The sequence below is a fragment of the Ochotona curzoniae genome, unplaced genomic scaffold (assembly GCF_017591425.1).
Source record: "Ochotona curzoniae isolate NIBS_2020 unplaced genomic scaffold, NIBS_Ocur_1.0 patch266, whole genome shotgun sequence".
Classification (NCBI taxonomy): Eukaryota; Metazoa; Chordata; class Mammalia; order Lagomorpha; family Ochotonidae; genus Ochotona; species Ochotona curzoniae.
In genome coordinates, this window is record NW_024466824.1 from 519,310 (window position 1) to 540,061 (window position 20,752).

The 20,752-nt window shown below is 45.8% G+C and overlaps 1 protein-coding gene across 7 annotated transcripts in view; it reads left to right on the top strand.

The window, feature by feature from the left end:
• LOC121166953 (SRSF protein kinase 2) overlaps positions 1 to 20,752 on the top strand; it is a 167,964-nt gene that overhangs the window by 120,757 nt on the left and 26,455 nt on the right. For 6 of the 7 annotated variants that reach the window (XM_040996293.1, XM_040996292.1, XM_040996295.1 and 3 more), the window contains 4 exons: positions 11,351 to 11,459; positions 11,931 to 12,018; positions 12,219 to 12,306; positions 14,198 to 14,304. In XM_040996293.1, the coding sequence (XP_040852227.1) occupies positions 11,351 to 11,459; positions 11,931 to 12,018; positions 12,219 to 12,306; positions 14,198 to 14,304 (392 nt within the window). Of the gene's footprint in view, positions 1 to 2,834; positions 3,486 to 11,350; positions 11,460 to 11,930; positions 12,019 to 12,218; positions 12,307 to 14,197; positions 14,305 to 20,752 lie in introns of those variants that run through there. The other variant, XM_040996297.1, reaches the window with a different exon arrangement.

The window sequence follows — 20,752 nt, forward strand, 5'->3', positions numbered from 1 at the left end:
TAGAGGTCCTGTGTAAATGATCGTGATAAGTGTGCATGCTTGTGCTAAGAAATCTTTTTAAAGGAAATTCGCTTCTAGTAATCAAAATTAGTGAAGAAATATAAGCCTAAAGACTAGCTTTATAATAAAGACAACTTCACCTAAATGAGTAAGCCTCTTACGTCCCTCTGGAATGCTCAGCTCATACTGTACTTTTCAGTATCTTTACCCAGTACTTACCCAGCCACAAAACAATCTGTTTTGTTTACATAGAGTATTTTTTTTAAAATTAAGGAGACATTTTTTAACCACGTATTTCTTGTAGCTGTTTAGATTCTTTTGTCAAAGACATCCTGAAGGAAAAATGGCTCTCTAACATTTTGTACTTATATTTAAGAAATAACAGAAGTGTTGGTAAAGGTTACAAAATGAGAGTGTGGACCTGAGATTTGCACGGTATTAAATGCTGGAAATACATTGAACATAATTGAATATTCAGCTGGGTGTGTATGTGTGAGAAAGAAGCCTGTGATCCAAGTTAGGGGGTCAGGTAAATCTCCGGACTTGACCTTCTATAAGCAGCCCCTTGCCGTTCTCATCTGGTGGCGCCATGTTGGTGTAGGACCCTCACCTGCCGCCGGATGCCTTGGAAATGCTGTGTTCCAGGGCGCTCGCATGGGCGGAGGGAAGGACCGGGAGTGGTCCCAACACCAGAGTGCAGCTTGGGATTGTGGATACTGGTTTATCCATATTGTGACCTGAATGTCCACTGTGGGCTCTGGTGTTCTTGACGGTCACTTCAGGAAATTAAAAATGCTTACATAAGTATATTTTAGGAAAGTTTTACTGCAGTTACCAAATTATAATACTAAAATGACAGGAAAAATAGATTACTGATCACAAAGTACAAGTCCATATTTATATTGTCTAGAATCTGGTTCCAATTTTGTAGATATATGGAGGACTTAATGCAGTTTGATTTTCATGGACCCCGTGATGGCTCTGCTTAAGCTCTTATAAGTAGTATTATAGCTCAATCCCCTTTTTGCTATTTGACACTTAAGCCACATCCTCATTTTGCAGTATAATAAACATTTTACTTTTTCTGTTCATAATTTTCTGTTTGTCATATTTTTATATTTTGCATTTTTATAAAACTTGGGCTACATTAGATTATCCGCTATATCCCATTTGATCATAAAGGAAGTTAGGAGAAGCCTCTTAAGGATCTACTTTGTTCATTTCCTCCCACAAATAATAAAGTCAGAACTTTACCACCGTGCTCAGGGCTCAGTGTGGTTTGATCCCAGCACACCGCTTGCTTTCTGTTTAATCGTAAAACACAATTTTGTATTTCATCTTCAATGTGTTTTCCTGTTGTGGTGGTTTTCTTCACGCTGTCTTTTTTTGGGGACTGCCTGCTTTCTTAGTATCAGATCATGCCAACAGTTAATTTTAGCCCATTTGTCCCACCTCTCTGTCACGTCAGCCACCCATCTAACTGTCCTTTTGGGTCCCTTTGCTCTCTCTCCGTGTATTCATGGAGTGTCTGTTAGGATGCAGGTGCTGGGTGCTGCTGATAGATTTTCAAAGGGAGCCTGGTCCTAGGAGGATGAGTGAGAGAATGAGCAGCTGAGATACACCGCACGATGTTATGTAACAGGAACTAACAGTGTGGCAAGGCATAAAGAGCACACTGCAGGCTGGAATTTTCCAGGCCTTTCCTCCGGTAGGAAAGTCAGGCAGTGCTTCGAGGAGGGACCTTCTAGCTAAGTTGTCCTGAGGGATGTGCAGCTGCGACGCTGTGTCCAGTGGCCGTCCAGTGGCCATCCAGTGCCCGTCCAGTGGCGTCAGTGCTTCCCCGAGCAGTGGTACATATACACGTGGAGCAGCAGACAGAGAAGCTGAATCAGGTTAGAGTTAGAACGTTGAAGTTTCATTAGACTCACTACAGGTTGAGAGAATATTACAGAATTCTTAGAGATCCCGGCAGGAAATGAAATGCACAGTGATCCACAATTTTCATAAAACGAGAAGCTAGTTGGCGATTTCCTTTAGATGCAGCAAGTTTTGTGTCAAAGACAGATTGACTAAAAATCTAGATGTTCATAAAATTTAATCCTATTTTCAAGCTAACAAATTCATCTGCTACTATTTCCTGGGTCAGAGACAAATGGCTTGATTGCCAACAGTCCCACAGATGATTTGAACTTGATGTTGATATTGGTTCCCTTTGTCCCTTGAATCTCCGTGGACCAGGTCCAGGTGAGTGCTTAGTGTGTGTCACATCTTGGGAAGCCTCAGTCAGCCCGGCTGGCTTAAAGGAGACGCAAAGCCTCTGGGAAGATGGACATTCTGCTTCCTGTGTGCTCATTCTAGAAACAGCTTGGAGCAAAGGCCACCAGTGTCTCTGTTCACAACAGCAGCAGAGAAACAGAAGAGCTGTGGACAGTTTTTCTCCAACAAAAATATTTTGAACAGGTTTCCTCTATTGGAATAGTAAGAGTGACTGAAAGTAACTTTACTACAATAATATTAAACATAAGTTTTGAAGTTGCTGCTGCTCATAAGTCAGTGTGTTTGCTGCTAAACATGTAGCAACTCAGGACAGCTGTTTTTTAAAGATTGGTTTATTTTTATTGAAAAGTGATATTTACAGAGAAAAGGAGAGACAGAGGAAGATTTTCCATCTGCTGGTTTACTCCACAAGTGGCTGCAACGGCCAGAGCTGCAGCAATCCGAAGCCAGGAGCCAGGAGAGTCTTCTGGGTCTCCCACGCGGGTGCAGGGTCCTAAGGCTTTGGGCCATCCTTGACTGCTTTCCCGGGCCACAGGCAGGGAGCTGGAAGGGAAGCGGTGCTGCGGGGATTAGAACTGGAGCCCATATGGGATCCCTTTGTGTGCGAGGTAAGGGCTTTTGGCCAGGCCCTCAGAGCAGCAATTTGTTTAAATTTCATTTTGTTTGACACCATTTCTGAGGGTCAGAAATTGAACGTGAATAAACTGATGCGGTCTGCTGGGCATTTAGGCAGCTGTCGCTGGGGCCTGCAGATCTGCTCCCCTGGCCTGCCTGGTTCCTCTGACTGGTCTCTGTGCCTCAGCTCCTTGCTGCACGGGTCCCTCACGTGGTGGCTCACGGCGTGTCGGTCTACCAGAGGGGTCCGTCCCTGCCCCTCAGTAAACTGATGCCTTGGAAAGTGACATTCAACTTGAATGTTGAAAGTCTTGATTGTCCTGTAACATTTGAACATGTGAGTAAACAATCAATAGAAAGGAGAATTAGTCTTTAATTTTTTTATCTGACAGCGATAAGCATCATCAAAGCTGGAGTGTGAATGACATGCGTATTGGGTTATATTAATAAATTAGATTACGCTGGGAGCGCGTTGTTTTTCCTGCTTGAAAGAAGTGCCCTTAACTCTGAGCTGCTGCTTTCATTCATCACTGGCATGAGTCAAAAGGCTAAGAGCAGATGACTAAGAAGAAATCGCTGGCTATATTACAGATGTAAGTACGGCATTTAAATATGCAAGGCCAAACTTCAGATGCCAAGGGCTGGGGTCATGGCGGATTAGCGGGGAGCACCAAGGGGTGCTTACTGTGTAGCAGGGATAGTTCTGAGTGAACTGAGTAGGGCAGGGTGCTCAGTGTTAGAATTAGTGGAATGCCAGTGCCAGGGTTCTTGTTAGCATCTCTAATCCAAGCACGAAGTTACGTAAGAACTTGGCAGGAAGGTGGCTCAGAATCATCTGTTGGCCTTTATACCGACATTTTAGATATTTAGGGCTGCTCGGCCAGTGGGCTGGCCTGTGAGTGTACACAGCCAGGGTTGGAAGTGTTTCAATATCCATCATAGCTCACTTACCCTCAAATAGTGTTCTTTAGTAACTCCTTAGTTCATAGCTAAATGACTTTGTAATACTGTTCTTTGCTTGATTTTCCCTCTGGATCTCTTCCCCATTCTCATAGTGTTAAGAGGCACACTTCATATCAGCTGGTTAATTTACATTCAAGAGTTTTTAATGAGTGATACTGCCTTTTAAAAACATTTTTATGTGTGCATATCACAATAATTTTTAGAGTAGTTTATGTTCACTGTAAAGAAAGCAGAGACATCACCGCTGCCCCATGATTGCGGTCTATACCACAGCACATTGTATGTGCCTCAGAATTGCTGGGCCAGCAGGGCCAGGGCTTTTTTGTAGACTTCTTTTTTTTTTAATTTGAAAACCAGGCTGTATTTGAGAGGTGTGGATCAAGCTGTATTTGAGAGTGTGGGAGAAGAGGGCGATGCCAGTGCTTGGCCCGTGGTTACCTGGCTTCGGTGGGCCAGCTCTGTGGTGTAGAGTTGAGCTGCTCTCTGCAGTACCGTATCCCTTACAGAGTCCCAGTGCTTCACTTCTGTTCCAGCTCCCTGCTGACAGAACGCACTGAAAGGTGTGCCAGGTGCTTGGCCCCTGCACCTGGGCGATGCGGAGGAGGCTCTGAGCGCCCCGGCTGTGGCTTGGCCCAGTCCTGGCTGCCCTGGCCGTTCTCTTCCTCCCTCCCTTTCTCTCCCTCCAGTCCATATCTCTGCCTTTCAAATGAAGAGAAGCTTAAAGACCGAGTTTGGATGTTTAAATTCTGTACTTTGATCTGTAATAGCATCTGGAATTCTTGTGTGTACTCTGTTATTATGCTTTCCCTCCTCCCAACTGTCCATTATCCTGAATAATTCTTAAATTATTTAAGAATTATCTAAAGGAATTATCTAAAGAATTTACCCTGATTCTTCTCCTTCCTACACATGTTGACTCTTCTTTCCCTGCCATCTCAGGTTGTCCTGTTAAAAAAAATCAGAATAATTTGGATAGAATCATTCCATTAATAATTCCATTAGTCCTCTTTTTTTATAATTGGACATTTCATGAGGTAAGGTTAGTCCCTGCCACCGACATGTTCTGTTGGTAGATTTAAAAAATGGGAGATAATTATGTAAAATCTAAATTTCATGCTCTGGAAATACTTTTCACATGCATTTTATGTGTATGAACATTTTCAGAATCCAGAATGACCAAATTTACTGTCAGTTCTTTGGTTTTCTTTGTCATATAGGCAATACACTATGTGAAATGCACTAGGCTAACATTTTAGAACACTTTGACTTATTATAAACTGTTATACAATGTACAGTGACTTAAGATAGAAACCTCACATATAAAAAGTTACTGATAAGAAAAAAGAACTAGCTTGGGGCACTTGCCGTCTCATGTTGAAGTGCCAGGGTTCCAGTCCCACTGGGCGCGCTCTCCGCGCTACCTTTTTGTTACTGTGCAGCCTCCGATCAGCATCCTCAGCATCCTCAGCAGCACCCTCAGCACCCTCAGCACCCTCAGCACCCTCAGCACCCTCAGCACCCTCAGCACCCTCAGCATCCGCAGCACCCTCAGCAGGTGATTGGCTTCAGTAGGTGGCTCCCTGTGACCTCTCTGGGTGGGATTCCTGGCTCCCAGCTTCAGCCTGGTGTAGTTGCAGCTGCTGCATTTTCGGAGTCAAAGGATGAGAACTACCTGCTCCACACTCCTCTCCCTGCCGTCTGCCTTTGAAGTAAATAACGATAAAATTGAAGAAAGGAGACATACAGTGACATCACCGCATTCATTCATCGTGTTGCTTGTAGCCTCCCATCTCCTCCCTCTGATAAACCCTTCCCCAAATTTATGATTTCTCAAAGAACAAACCTTTCCTTTTACTGATGTCTTTTCATTTTTGCCGTTGCTTTTATGTTTATTTCGTGGTTTCCCACTCGTCGCACTTCTTTTGTGCTGTACTTGGTCTTTTCTGCTTTCTTAAGGTTAATGTTGAGTTTGTCCTTTGAGATCTTATGTGAGAGATTTGTTTAATTACGTGATTTGAAACGTAGAGTATGGGGGGAGAGAGAGCAACCTTTACATTCGCCAGTTCATTCCCCAAGTGACTGCTGTACTGTCGGGGCTGGGATGGATCGAATCCAGGAGCCGGAGCTGCAGCCCTGAGGGTGGGTGTGGGGTTCCAGGTCAGCGCCACTTGGCTGATAGTGTGTCCACAGCTTCTTCCGTAGCCTTGCTGGTTTTCCATCTACTTTCCATCTAGTTCTTTTGTCTTTTTGTAGAGGGAATGTTGTGTTCTTCAGTGGCATAGAATACATCCGTGTTATTTTACTGTGCAGGAATTTTTGTACTAATTCTCTTATTCTTCAGATGTTTGCAGTAGCTGGAGCTTGGTCAGGCTGAAGCCTGAAGCCCAGAATTCTATCTAGGTCACCTTTTTCCCTTTTTGGTTTTCAAAGTATTTATTTATTTTCGTTTTATTTGAAAGGCAGAGAGAGCAAAGTGAAACCTTCCATTTGCTGGTTCATTTTGTTCGCGCCTGCAGCCACTTGGGCTGCTGGGCCAGACTGGAACAAGAAGCCAAGAACTGCTTCCAGGCCTTCCTCGTCGGGGACAGGGACCCAGGTGCTGGGGCAGTCCCCACTGCCTCTCGGGTTACACAGTATCAGGGCCATGGACTGGAAAGGGCCTGGAAAGGACATGAACTGGACTCTGTTATGGCATGCGAGCATCTCAAACAGCGACTTACCCTCCATGCCCAATGCCTGCCCAGCTCCCTTGGCTTTTTTGTTTGTTTGTTTTTAGACTGTATTGGAGAGCTTTCCCAAATCTTTCCTTAGTTCTTTACCTGGTTGAAACTCCAAAGTCAGAAGACTAAGAAACCAGTTTGAGCAAAGCAAGAGTAATACTTCATGCTATCTTTGGCAGCAAACAAAGTGGACGCTTGTGCTAGTAGTCTCTGAGATCCTGTGACTGGAGCTCTTGGCGTGCCTCTTCCGGGTGTGCTGGAGGGATAAGAGGGAAGAGCCAGAGCAGTTACTTGAATGATTACTTCAGAGTCCATTGTTTTGTGTGTCAGTTTAATCCAGTTTTTTTTAATGTATTTGAAAGAAAGAAAATGAGACTATCTTCCATCTTCTGATTCACTCCCCAAATGGCCACAACAGCCATTGCTCGGTCAAGTTGAAGCCAGGAGCCCGGAGTTTCTTCGTAAGCACTTGGGCCACCCTTTGTTGTTTTAACAGGTGCAAGAGCAATGAAATACACGGGAAATGGAATAGCCGGGATGTTAATCCATGTCCATGTGTGATGCTGACCTGCTGAGCCACAGTGCTAGACCCAGACATTTTTTTAAGATTCATTTTTTATTGGAAAGTCAGATATGCAGAGTAGGAGAGACAGAGAGGAAAATCTTCTATCTGCTGATCCATTATCCAAGTGACCACAATGGCTGGAGCTGAGCCAATCTGAAGCCAGGAGCCAGGAACCTCTTCCTCTAGGTCTCCCACGTGGGTGCAGGGTCCCCCAGGCTTTGGGCTGTCCTTGACTGCTTTCCCAGACCACAAACAGGGAGCTGGATGGGAAGCAGGGGTGGCTGGGATTATAACCAGTGCCCATGTGGGATCCTGGCACATTCAAGGCGAGGACTTTTGCTGCTAGGCCACTGTGCCGGGCCCCCAAATTTTATTTTTAAGATGAGGGGAGGGCATGGGGAGGGGTTGGGGGAATCCTAGAGCCTATGAAACTGCCACATAATACAATGTAATTAATAAAAAAAAAAAAGGTGGGGCATTACTGTGGTGTAGTGGGCTGGGCCTCTGCCTGTGGTGCCAGTACCTGTCCTGACTGCTCTAATTCAGATCCAGCTTTTTTCTTGTGGCCTGTGAAAGCAGCAGAGGGAAGCTTCCGGTTCCTAGCTTCGGATTGGCTCAACTCCAGCTGTTACAGCCACTTGGGGAGCCAGCCGGTAGATGGGGATTTCTTTGTTTTCCCTTCTCTCCTTCCTTCTGTAAGCCAGCCTTTCAAATAAAAATCAGTTTAAAAAAAGAACTTTCAAGTGGCAAACATGATTTTTGTGCTAGATGGTCCAAATCGTGAACTGTAGGTATTTCAGCATAACTTTCAGGGTGCAATTCCCGGTGCTGTATCCTCTCGGGCACGCGGTCCTCGGTGCTCTGAAAGACCCTGCGAGTTCATGCCGTGCAGTAATGTTACTGTCTGTCTCCTTGGCCTGTCGGATGGGCAGCCAGTAGAAGCAGCCAAAGGGAGTTGGAGTTAGACCAGCCTGTGTCAAGTTTTCGTGTGCTCGAGATAGTGCAATGCAGCGTCAGGGCAAGCATGGTTAACCCAGCCCAGGCAGTGGGGGACTGCGGAAGTGACCCTCATGTCCAGTTCCCAGGTGTTGGTTACGCTGTGGGGGCGAGCGCCACCCTTCTGGCCCCTCGAGTGGTAGTTGTAGGGCACAGGCTGCCATTCTGTGCCAAAGGAAAGGAGATGCCTGATGCTGTAGAAACGTGCACATTAGGATGTGAAAAAAAATGCAAAATGCAGATTTAAGATTACAGGTGTCATATCTTCAAAACAAAAACTATGTTGTTGTTATTTGCCGTGATCTTTATCTCTGTGTTAAACATCAGTTATATTTCCCTGACTTGTTCTTGACCATTTTTAGAGACTGTGTTCTCAGCTAGTTTGTGAGTTGCAGAGACACTAGACTCCACTAGGAATCTTTGAAATCCCCCGGAGCAAAGGCAGCGGCATGGTGTGACTGTGTGACTGATTGAGATTTAAATCTGAAACATAAAGGTAGTGATACAGGTATCCTCTGTTTAGATTGAAAAATGTTTTATTTGCCCATAAAGACTTAAATGTGAGCAGCAGTACACACTTCCGTATTACACATTTTTTATTTACTTTAGCTGTCTACCAAAAACCAGCCTTCAGATCTTACAAAAGGAAGTGTTTCTTCTAAGTGGACACAACACGGGCTTTGCCGTGAGATTTCAGTCTTTTGTCTCTGGGTTACAGTAATGTGGTTAGAAGAATTAGAGAGATGGGTGTCATTGTTAAGTACTTGCGTTGTAACATGCGCCTGGGTCCCTGCACAAGTAGGTTGTCAGGCGTGGGGTCCGCAGTGGGCCTGTCTCAGAGGCTCATGCTGTGTTAGGACGTGGGATCTGTGATGAGGTCAGCCTCGCTGGGCTTAACTCTGCACTTCTCCTTCTCCTGTCCTGCCGCCGGTACACACACCATATATTATAGTTGACTTTTATTTCAGGGAATGTGGTTTTAATAATAAAGTGCCTAGCACAGGGCTCCTGGTTCATACTTGGTAAGCGTTAGATTCTCTTCCCCATTTGCCGTATGTATTTTAATGCTTTAAAGCTGTATTATAAGCTCAGAGCCCATGCATTTCAGTTTTTTGATGTAGTTCTCCAAGTGGTAAGCCACTTATTTGCTATATTGTGTTCTTCATTTATTATCACTTAGCTAACGTCATTAATCCTAAATGTTGTTGTGTAGGCTTTGAGATTAAAATCGAGAAATAGTAAACTCAGTGTCCGGTCGGATTTCTGCTCTACAGTTTAAATTTCCATGCTATTTCTTGAACCATGCCTCGGAGCCCGCCGGCAGTTAGAGGCCTGTTGAAGGATGTGGCTTTGAGATGCTCCTGCACCTGCTCTGAGCTGCTCGGCAGCAGCACTTCTTCCTGGAGTGACCTTTAAAAGGACTTTGCAGATTAAAAAAAAATGAGAAAATAAAAGATTATTTATGATAAAAAGCAAAGTATGTTAAATTATAAAAATTGCCCACCTTTTGCGCTGGTGTGCCAGGGTGCTGGTGTGTGCAGGGTAGCCGCCCATGGGGCCTGAGGGGAGGGCTTGCAGTGGCCGGGGGTGGGGGTGCTGGCAGGAGATGTGGGGCTCACATCCAGACAGGCGGAACGCCCTCCGTTGGGGGACTCCCAGGATCTGTGTTCTGACCTTGGAGTGCCTGTGTCAGAACTGGGTTTCTTCAGTGGCTTGGATGGAGCAGTGAGGGGCATGCCCAGATGACATGGAGGATATGGCAGTCCACTGGGGCCCACAGAGAACGTGGTACCAGAGCAGAGGATGGTGGGCACAACACGTTGGCCAACTACCCCAGGCGGGCGCTGACAGCAAACATCTGGACGAGTGCGGGCTCTGAGGTAGACTGTGACAGCCAAGGGGCGTTGGAAGGACTTCCCCATCGACAGCATTTCAGAACCACTGAAGCCACTTGAGCAGAACCCTCGGAGCATGCTCCATTCTGGGGATTCAGGCTTGCCGTTTCTGATTCCTGGGTACAGACGATGTTGGGAGGCTGGGAGTGGCTTCTCCCCTTATCTGTCCCGTTTCTCCCTATTCCTCAACTCTTCCCACCCTAATCAGCTATGTAAATATCATCAAAAATAAAATTTTAATAATAATTGGGCCTGGTGCAGTAGCCTAGTGGATAAAGTGCTTGCCTTGCATGCACTGGGATCCCATATGGGTGCTGGTTCATATCCTGGCTGCCCCACTTCCCATCCAGCTCCCTGCTTGTGGCTTGGGAAAGGCTCAAAGCCTTGGGATCCTGCACCTGCTGGGTGACCCAGAAGCCTGGCTCCTGGCTTCAGATCCGCTCCGCTCTGGTTGTGGCCACAGACGGGAGATCTGTGTCTCTGTGCTTGTCTCTGTAAATCTTCCTTTCCAATAAAACAAAATCACATCCTAAAAAATAAAATTTAACAAATTTTTCAAAAAGTTTCCAATGTAAAACTGTCCCCGAGGTAGGAAAAAATAATAAGAAACTGAAAAAAGCAAAGGGAATAAAATACAAAGCCCAGGAAATAGTCTTACGTAGAGGGAAGGCCGCTGCTGCCATCTTCGCCTCTGACAGCTTCCTGTCGGTTCACGGAAGGGGATCACGTGAGTGTATGGGAGCCTGCCTGTCTTGGCGCTTGGTGGGAATCTGCCAGAGGTGCCCCCCTCAGCCTTGAGAGGGACCCCCGCCTCAGACGGTGCTGTCTTTCCTAAGGAGCACGAGTTTGAGACCGAAGGAAGTGCGAAGACGGAGTTTGGTGCGGTAAGACCTGCATCACTCACCTCCTCTGTTGATTCCAGAAGCTGTCGGTGTCCACAGACTGTGCGGGGTAGCTGTTTTTGGTTAGCCTTTTAGCAAAGGTAAAGCAGACAGCTGGCTGGAAGATGAGAAAGCTTGTGGATGTCATGATGTGGTATCGAAAATGGCCCACCTAAACTGAAACATGAAAAGCTCGAATTATTGTTAATGGAGTTCTGAATGGTTCATTGCATTTTTGAATTAAAAAATGTTTCCTAATAGTTCATAGAACATTGTTTTCTTGGTGAAAAAAAAAAATGCTGCTCCCGAGAATTTTATTAAAAATCGTAATGTTATTAAATAAATGTTCGTCACTGGCCTGGAGCTGACATAGGAGAATAGGAAATGTTACTGTTGTGAGATTCGGAACCGCTGCCACCCTTCGTGTCTTGTCTTCAGGCGGCTATCACCCAGTGAAGATCGGAGACCTCTTCAATGGCCGGTACCACGTTATCAGGAAGCTAGGATGGGGACACTTCTCTACCGTGTGGCTGTGCTGGGACATGCAGTAAGTGTTCCTCGTCGGTATCCTTACCTTGATCTCAGAAGTTCAGTCTTTGAAAGTACTTGGTATTAGCATAATGCTGTTTTTCTAGCCATTCATCCATATCGGAAGGCTGTTTGGATAGAAAATTGATAACCTGTAGGTCTTTGGCATCTGCTGCGGCTTAAGGTCGTCGCAGTAAGACGTGTCACTGCTGCCCAGCTCCTACACACGCAATGTTTTCTGTGTGTTTCAAGTGAAGTGTGGCCAGGGAGTGCTTGCAGGTGCTAAGGCCAGTGTTTTTAAAGTCTTCCTTTAATTGGAGAAGACAGCAAAGCATGAAAACGTTGTCTTCACCCATGGGTCCCTGTCTAACTGTGCCTGCACAATCTGAAAAGTGCCTTTCTAAAGAAAACTTGTTAAAAGTTTCACCTTGTTAGCTACATGTTACTTCTTTTTTGCTAATATAAGTAAATTCACTTTTTTTTTTTGAAGGGGGAAAAGATTTGTGGCCATGAAAGTTGTAAAAAGTGCTCAGCATTATACAGAAACAGCCTTGGATGAAATAAAATTGCTCAAATGTGTAAGTACTTTGAAAATGTGAATGTTATAAGGGAAATTAATGACTAAAGAAAACTTGGGAAAAAATTTTTCCTGGGTGGTACTACATTAAAGTAGAAGTTCTTAAAAAAAAATCACTTACACTAAAATAGCATTGATCAGTTTAATACTAAGGATTCTAACCTCAGCTCCTCATTCTTGGGTCCCATTTTCTATGCACAGGTTCGAGAAAGCGATCCCAATGACCCGAACAAAGACATGGTTGTCCAGCTCATCGATGACTTCAAGATTTCAGGCATGAATGGAATACGTATCCTTTACCTAATTGTTGCTGAATCATGCATATTATTTTTCTTGCAAACAAGCAATCCTGGGTTGTGTTAAGTCCCGTAGGCTTTTGTCTGCTCCTGTGCGTGCCAGTCCCTGGAACTCTTGCGAAGTGTTAGGCAGTGGCTCCCCTAGATGGTGTTGAAGGGTTTTTGGGGGATTTGGATATAGTAGCATGTTAGGAAAAAAAATAGAAGGCAGCTTGAAACCCCACTTTTTGTTGTTTAAAGCCGGTGTCCAAGGTCTGTTTTTGGATGCCCCATCGGCTGTCTGGCACCTTGTTAGGGCCAAAACACTTGTTGAAACAGTAAAAGCGAAATGCTCTGTTTATGTTGACATTCAAGATTTTAACTTGAGTGTTACAAGTGAATAATAGTAGTAATGATACAGTGGCAATTGTTCTCCTCAACATGGGTTGGAGGTAGAAGTTCTAAGATTTGAACCAGAGCACTTTGGAAGCAATCCAGTGGCCAGCATCGTGACAGCCAGGGAGCTGCTGCTTAAGCTCTCTGCCTTCCGTTTGCCTGGTCTGTCACAGCTACTCTGCTTCATAGCCAGTGCCCTGCAAATGTGCCTTGGTGTGGGTAACCTGAGTACTTGTACCCCCATCCCTATGGGAGGCCCACATGGAGTTCCTGGCTCTTGGTTCTGGCCTGACCCCAGTGCAGCCATTCAGAGAGAAAACCAGCAGATGGAAGATATCCCCCCCCCTCTGTTTCTTGTATTTCAAACAAATAAATAAATTCCTAAAATTTCATTATGGCTTGATCTTAATGCCATGCCATTTTTTTGTTTTGTTTGTTTTTAAGATTGAAAGTTTGTATTTACTTGCTTTTCGATATTTTAAATCCCTGGCAGGTAGAGCACACAAATGACCTTTGCACAGATGATCCTGGTTTTGTTAGTTTTATCACAAGGAAGCTCTGTGTCGTTCTTTGCTCTGTACTTTCGAGTGCATGTCTGGCCCAAACAACAAACACCTTCAGTTTGAAGAGCGCTGTGTGTTCCCTTTAGTTTCAGAGACCTTGTCTTACAGCCAACGAAATGGCCTTCACCACATCCGGCCTTGCAGACACAGTTGCTTGCTAGAAGCACCAGGTCCAGCAGGCCTCCTCAGGCTCCAGGATGGTACCAAGAGAATTCCATTTCTTAAATTGTGATCCTAATTTTTTTTCTTTTAAGACTTATTTTATTTTAAAAAGCAGAGTTACAGAGAGGAAGAGACAGATTTTTCACCTGTGGGTTCACTCCCCAAATGGCTGCATTGTTTGGTCCAAAGCCAGGATTCAGGAGCTGCTTCTTCCAGGTCTGCCGTACGTACGGGTACAGGGTCCAGAGGACTCGAGCTGTCTCCTGCTGCTTTCCCTGGCCATCAGCAGGGAGCGTGCTCAGCACAGCCATAATGAATGTTGATCCTGCAAGGCAAAGGATTGGCCTTAACACTGACCTAGTTAGGCACTGTTAGATGACTGAAGGAAGAGATTCGATGGCTCTTTATGGCATTTTGTTTTTTATTTCTCATGTGTTTTAAGCAGCCTCTTGAATGGAAATGTAGGCAGGCGGGGTGAGCAGCTAAGCCCTGGAATTCCTTTTTTCCCCTGTATCAGTTCTACTGAGGCTTCCATCTCGCCCGTTTCCATAAGAGTGATTCTGGGTGGCAGTGTGCCGAGATGGCCGAGTCTGGGCTGTGGCCAAGTACACTCTGCCTCCTTGTTTGTGCAGTGGGGATGGTGACATTTCCTCAGGTGACTTCGAGTACATGCAATAAATAGTATTCATGTTGATATTTTACTGCAAACATGTTGATGCTGTTTTCAGTGATTGCCACCCTGCGGGTGCCATGTGTGTCTGAGTGGCCCTTAACCCTGTCCCAGATGTCTGCATGGTCTTTGAGGTGCTTGGGCACCATCTCCTCAAGTGGATCATTAAGTCCAACTACCAAGGCCTCCCCGTGCGCTGTGTCAAGAGCATCATCCGGCAGGTGAGCTGTCTGTCACCTTAGTGGCTGTTTGTATTCACGCATGTAGCATTTGGAACTCCTTTTAAATCAGTTTTGTATGTAATCACAGCCCATTTTGTTTCGTAAGAGGTGCTGTGTCAGTCTTTCACGTTTCAAGTATCACTTGCTTTGAGATGACCGTGGTCTTATCAGACATTGCTTTATCCAGTGTCTTGCTTTAAAACGTGTCACTGAGTTCCTTAGAAAAGCACTAAGAAATAATTCATTGTCCCCCCAAAACGTCCTTTTTTTGTCCTAAAAGTCATGGAATGGAAGCTAAATCAAAGGAAACTTAAGCATAATCTACACAGTATACACTAGTTGAAATGTGTTGTGTTGTATACTTGTGATTTGTAAGAGGCAATTTGTAATATTCCTGCACAAGAACACATACTAGGTAAATTAACTGGTTTGTGGTAATGACTTGACAGTACATACATTTATGAAAATTACCATCTTGTTGATAGTTTTTATTGTCAGTTATACCTCCATAAAGTTGGAGTGGATGAGAAATACTTAGGGTATATAGGAAATACTGTACAAGGGTTCTTCATAGGTTTCTGGAAGAATGGATTTAAAAGGTACGTTTATGAGGCTTGCAGTGCAGTGCAGTGGAGTAAGCTGCCATCTGGAAAACCAGCATCTCATTATGACTACTCATTGTCATTGCAGTCTCAGCCATCCCACTTCTGATGCAGCTCCCTACTGGTAGACCTGGGAGGGCAGTGGGGCCTACTATCCGCATGAGACACGGAGGAGGTTCTAGGTTCCTGGTTCAGCCTGGCCATTAGGGCCATTTAGGCGAGTGAACCGGTCTCTCAGTCTTTCTCTCTCTCCATATCTGTCCTAACTATGTAACTATACCTTTCAAATACATGATTAAATCTCAAAAAAAAAAAAAGAGAAAAAGGTCAGTTTATTCTGGTGCAGAAATTTGAAATTCATATATATAGCTTTCCCACAGGATACATTTTTAAAATATATATTTTTTTTATCTTAGAGGCAGATTTACAGAGCGAGAAGGGGAGACAGAGATCTTCCATCTGTTGGCTTATTCCCCAAATAGCTGCAACAGCCAGAGTTGGGCTGGTCTAAAGCCAGGAGCCAGGAGCTGCTTTGAACTCTCCCACGTGGGAGCAGGGGCTGCTTTCCCAGGCCAGAGACAGGGAGCTGAATCGGAAGTGGAGCAGTTGGGACATGAACCGGCACCCATATGGGATGCTGCCTAGGTGGAGGGTTAGTGGGCTAAGCTGCCTCCCACCCCATACAGTACACATAGTTTATTCACTTCATGAAGTACCTCATATAGGGATTCAAGTTTTTGGTGGTTTTGCTTGCACTAAAAGTAAACCTACCTTTAATTCTCTCTTCTGTGGGTCATTTAATGTACTCCTATTACGTATGTCCAGTGTTCTCTTGGCCAGCATCTGGCTTAGCGGGGAGATGCCAGTAGGTGTTTGTGGGATGAAGGCACACCTGTGAGAGGCACTAACGGGCCTCCTGGCCTGCAGGATGGGTGCCAGTCCATGTTCAGTGTGGAATGATCAGGGTGAATGCCACCTGCACTGCTTGTGCTAAAGATGAAGCCGTGTTTCTAGATCATCCTTTCTGGCAGAGCGGGTCTTCCCTGCGAGCTCTTCTGCAGAGCAAGGCTTGTGTCAGGCAGGTGGCTTCCGGAGACGGCTGTGTGGTACGGAGAGCCTGCCCTGCTCCTCAACCCAGGACTTGGGCCAGTCCTCTAGGGCTGCTGGCGTGACGTGTGGGCCTCAGTCCACACGTCGGAAAGGCAGCTGAGTGTGCACAGGTGAGTCCTGATGAACACGGGCAGTGCTCGGCCAGTGCAGGTGGTGCTCGTCTCTGAGCACCTGCCTGTGCGCAGACCCCGAAAGGGCCCTGTGGGTGCTGTAAAGCCATACTAGGTTTTCTTTGAAGCTGTTTAGCCTGCATACACGTTTAGCTTTTCACGTAAACTTTGTCCCCTCTTACCGTAAGAGAGGGTATCTGTTCCTTTTATTCATCATTTTAACACAGGGCAATATCTCATATGAGAAAGTTACGGCTGTCATTGAAGAGTAGGTGCAGTTGTTTGTTTCCCAAATGCTCCTTTGTTTTTTTTTATTGAGTGGCAAATCTAAAAAGAAATCCCCTTGTTAAAACTTGGGGAAATTTTCTGAATTTGCTCTGATAAATCCTGCAAGTTTTAAAGGATTTATACTCTAACCTATACTGAGTGGCTTCAGAAATAGCTCCATGCCTGTGAGGTACACAGGCCCTGCGGCTTCCGAGGAGCTGTGTGCTTTCAAAGCTGTCTGCCGTTGCCATAGGTGCCTGCGCACGTCACCCCCACACAGACTTGGCAGCTTGAGAAGGCGGATTTGAAGATGAACTACCGAGATTTATTTTGTTAGAGAATCTAGCCTTTCTTACCAAAAATCTAAAGTTAAAAATCAGGGGCTTTAACGGAGCCTGAGCGTGTGCTTGTTGACTGAACATGTGATGTGATGGAACCGTGTCCTCACTGAAGTGTGCATAACCTGCCCTTTGGGGGACGTGGATTTTGTTCTGGACCTTTGGTTTGTCTTTTGTGTTTGAACTCATCTTTATTTAAGAGCGATTATTGTTGGTTGCAGGCTTTTTTTCTAAGTGCCCGTAGAATTTGTGAAGTGTTACACAGCCCATTGTTAATTGTATACATTCATTTTGCCTCCCCTGGTTTTGATTTGGCCTGTGGGTTGAGTATTTGATTCCTGAGCAGAACCTGGAAGATCTCTCCTTGATAAATCTGCAGTTACACCCTTTCCCAGAATAAACCAGGGTAGGCCGATCCTAAAGATCTTTCACTCTTGGCCAGTTTTGACCTTGGAGGTCGAGTATGGCTGACCGTGGCTCGGCCGTTCTTTTCGTTTTGTCACTTGCTGTACATCACTAGGCGGCTGCCTTCACACGGTTCCATCCTTTCCCCGTATTCCTTTAACTCTCATTTTTTTCGAAGATTTTTTTTTGTTTGTTTAAAAAACAGAGTTAGGCAGACAGAGGACTTCCATCTGCTGGTTCACTCCCCCAAATGATCTCATTGGGCAGGGCTGGGCCAGGCGAAAAGCCAGGAGTTTCCTTTTTGCCTCCCACGTGGGTTCCAAGCACTTAGGACCGTCCTCTGTTGCTTTTTCAAGCACGTTAGTAGCAAGTAGGATTAGAAGTGGAGCAGATGGGTCTTGAACCAGTGTCCTGTAGAAATCAGGTGCTGCATGGTGCAGGTTTACTGTGACACCACCACAGCAGCTCCAAACACAGATGTGGGAGGCCCAGCCGGCTTGCAGTGCCGTGGGAGGCCCAGCCGGCTTGCAGTGCCGTGGGAGGCCCAGCCGGCTTGCAGTGCCGTGGGAGGCCCAGCCGGCTTGCAGTGCTGTGGGAGGCCCAGCCGGCTTGCAGTGCTGTGGGAGGCCCAGCCGGCTTGCAGTGCTGTGGGAGGCCATGGAAGTCTCCGGAGCTCTCCCTCGACTCGTGGCGGTCGCTCGCTCCTCGTGCCTTCATCTGCAGCTGGAGCTCCTGTTCCTGCTGTGCCTTCGCTAGGCTTCTGTCTCAGGGCACGCAGCCCAGCCTGGTCCAGTTCAGGCTCCTCCTCCTAGTCCTTCCTTCGAAATCTTTAGTGGCTTCCCATTGCCTGTTTGCTAAAGTTTATCAGTCCAGGCCGTAACGAAGCAATACATGGAGTGATTAGCAGCGTGGACTTGTCAGATACATCCTTCAGGACGTGAACCAAGTTACTGGACCTCACTGAATCACAGCGTTATCATCAAGGAAGCTGGATCGCTACCTCTGCGTTAGGTAATTGGGAAGATGCAGACAGTGCTAAAGCAAACGGAGTTCACTGCTTCCTGTACGTCAGGCATAGTTCAGAGTTGTTTGAGTTCTGACCGTCATGCTATAGAACAGGGATTACTGCTGTCCTGGGGTCATGGGAGAGGAAACTGAGGCATACAGCAGGAAAGTAACTTGCCCCTTGTGAAAGGGCTGACTTCAGAATCAGAAGTGGTACAGCCAGACGGACACCCAACCAGCGTGGCCTTGCAGCTCCAGTGTTGAGCAGTTTGCTGGGCAGCATGGAGTACTTTGAGAATTGTCCTGGGCCCTTGGCCAACAGAAGTCACATTGCTGTTCTTCCTGAAAAGCTGGTCAGAGTTTTTTGTCTGGTATCACAGTCCCTGTTTGCACAAAAATGTGTGTCCTCAGTTGCCCGTGTTTCCTCCTGAAGGCTATAAAGATGTGGAGATGTTTTCAGCATTTATAAACACTTGCAAACTTACCACGATTTTCGTCCATGCATTTTTACTGGTTCATTCTGTGGGTGGTTGGAGAAAGTGCCTAATGATCATTATTGACCCTTTCTGTCCCACATCTTTTTAAAATTTTTTTTTTATATATAAGCGTTTATTTATTTGAAAAGCAGAGTAACAGAAACATAGGGGAAGATTCAGAGAGAGAAAGAGAAACCTCTTTCCATGCATTGGTTCACTCTCAAAATGCTAGCAATGGTCAGGGTTGGACCAGACCAACGCCAGGAGCCTAGAACACCCTTGAGGGTGAGTGGGAACCAGGCCCTTGGGTCATCTTGCACTGCTTCCCCAGGTTCATCAGCAGGGGGCTGAGTGGTAAGTGGAGCAGTCGGGACTTGAACCAACATTCATATTGGATGTTGGCACCTCAGACAGTGGCTTAACCCACTGTACCACAAAACTGCCCTGAAGATTTATTTTGTTATTTGAAAGGCTGAGAGAGACCACTTGACCAGCCAGCCAGCCAACAGACGGACCTTCCATTGTCAGGTTCACTTTCACAATAGCCGCTGTTGGTGAGGATGGACCAGGTCAAAACCAAGATCCAGGATTCTGTCCTACTTGCCACATTGGTGGCCGAAGCCCAGAACTCAGGCCGTCCTCCTCTGCCTTTGGTTGAAGGTGGAGCAGCTGAGACTCACACTAGTGCTCATGGGATGCTGTATTGCAGGTGGCTGCTCAACCCACCGCACCACAACGCCAGCCCCTATCTTCATGTGTTTGATCATTTCTTTTATCCTAGCCACGAAATAATTCCAACCTTTTTTTTATTTTAAAGATTTATTTTTATTTGAAAGGAAGATTATACATATAGAGAAAGAATGGCAGAGGGGTCGTCTGTCTGCAGAGAATACAGATCTGAAAGTTTCGTGTGTGTAGCTCTGATGTTTGTTTTCTCCACCTTTAGGGTCCAGGCCATGCTAAAGTCCCATTCCTGCTTCCAAATGTGACAGATGCATACAGGGGATAAAATTACCTTAGAAATGCCACTCCTGAAAGCAGTGCTTTGTGTAAAATGGTGTCACACTTTGCTACGAAGATTGCCAATGTAGTGATTCTGATACTACAGATTGACGAACAGAAAAACCGATTGCTGAAGGCTGTCTCGGAGGAAATCACATTCAATGTTAGATTGTTTGGCTATTAAAGTTTAATTTTGGTAGAAAAGTGCATTTAAGAAAACCTTTTTGCCTCTGCATAGCAATATGTCTGTTAACACCTTTCCTTTTAGAATAAAGAGGTTTATCTCAAATCCTCTTTTCAAAAGGCTAAGTGAAGTGCTGTTTGCAGAGTATCCTGAAGAAATCATTTGACTGAAAAATAAATGCAGTCTAGTGATTTCCATGTGGGATGGAAGACCCTTGGGCCACAGAAGGAGCTGTGATGATCTGTTGCAGGCAGACTGTCGCCTGGTGCCATGTCTACCTGTCTACATGTAGTATTTCAAGTTTTACTTTAAAGAATTACAGAGGGAGAAATCCTCCATCCACTGGTTCACCACTGCTTTATTGCCAGATGGCCTCTGTGGCCAGAGCTGGACTAGCCCAATCTGGGCGCCAGGAGCTTCTTCCAGATCTCCCACGTGGGTGGATGGGGGTCCCAGGATCTGATCCATCCTCTCCTTCCTTCCCAGGCGTTAGCAGGGAGCTGGATGAGAAGTGGAGCAGCCAGCACATTAGCCAGTGCCCACGTGGGATGCTGGTACCATAGGTGGAGGATTAGCCTGTCGTGTCATTGCACCAGCCCCTACACATAGTATTTGTTTACCATTTTAATTCTTTCCATCGCCATCATCATCAGTGAATTCGTTATAATTGAACTATTCTTCAATATGGGGCAGAAACCTTAATGTGACATTGGCAAAAATTTGTTACTCAGTTTGTTCATTGTGGTGGGGTACAAGTGATTCTGTTTTCAAGCGTGAGCAGCCGCTGGAGGATGGTGAAGTGTCAGCCTTGAGGGATTCAGGCCTGCGCCCTGCTCTTCACCTCCGCTGTCTGTGTGCTGCCCTGCTCCACCTGTGCTGTCCGTGTGCTGGGGACGTCCTCCCTTGGCTGCCTTTGGCAGTAGAGCCACCGGATTGACCCACTAGTTCT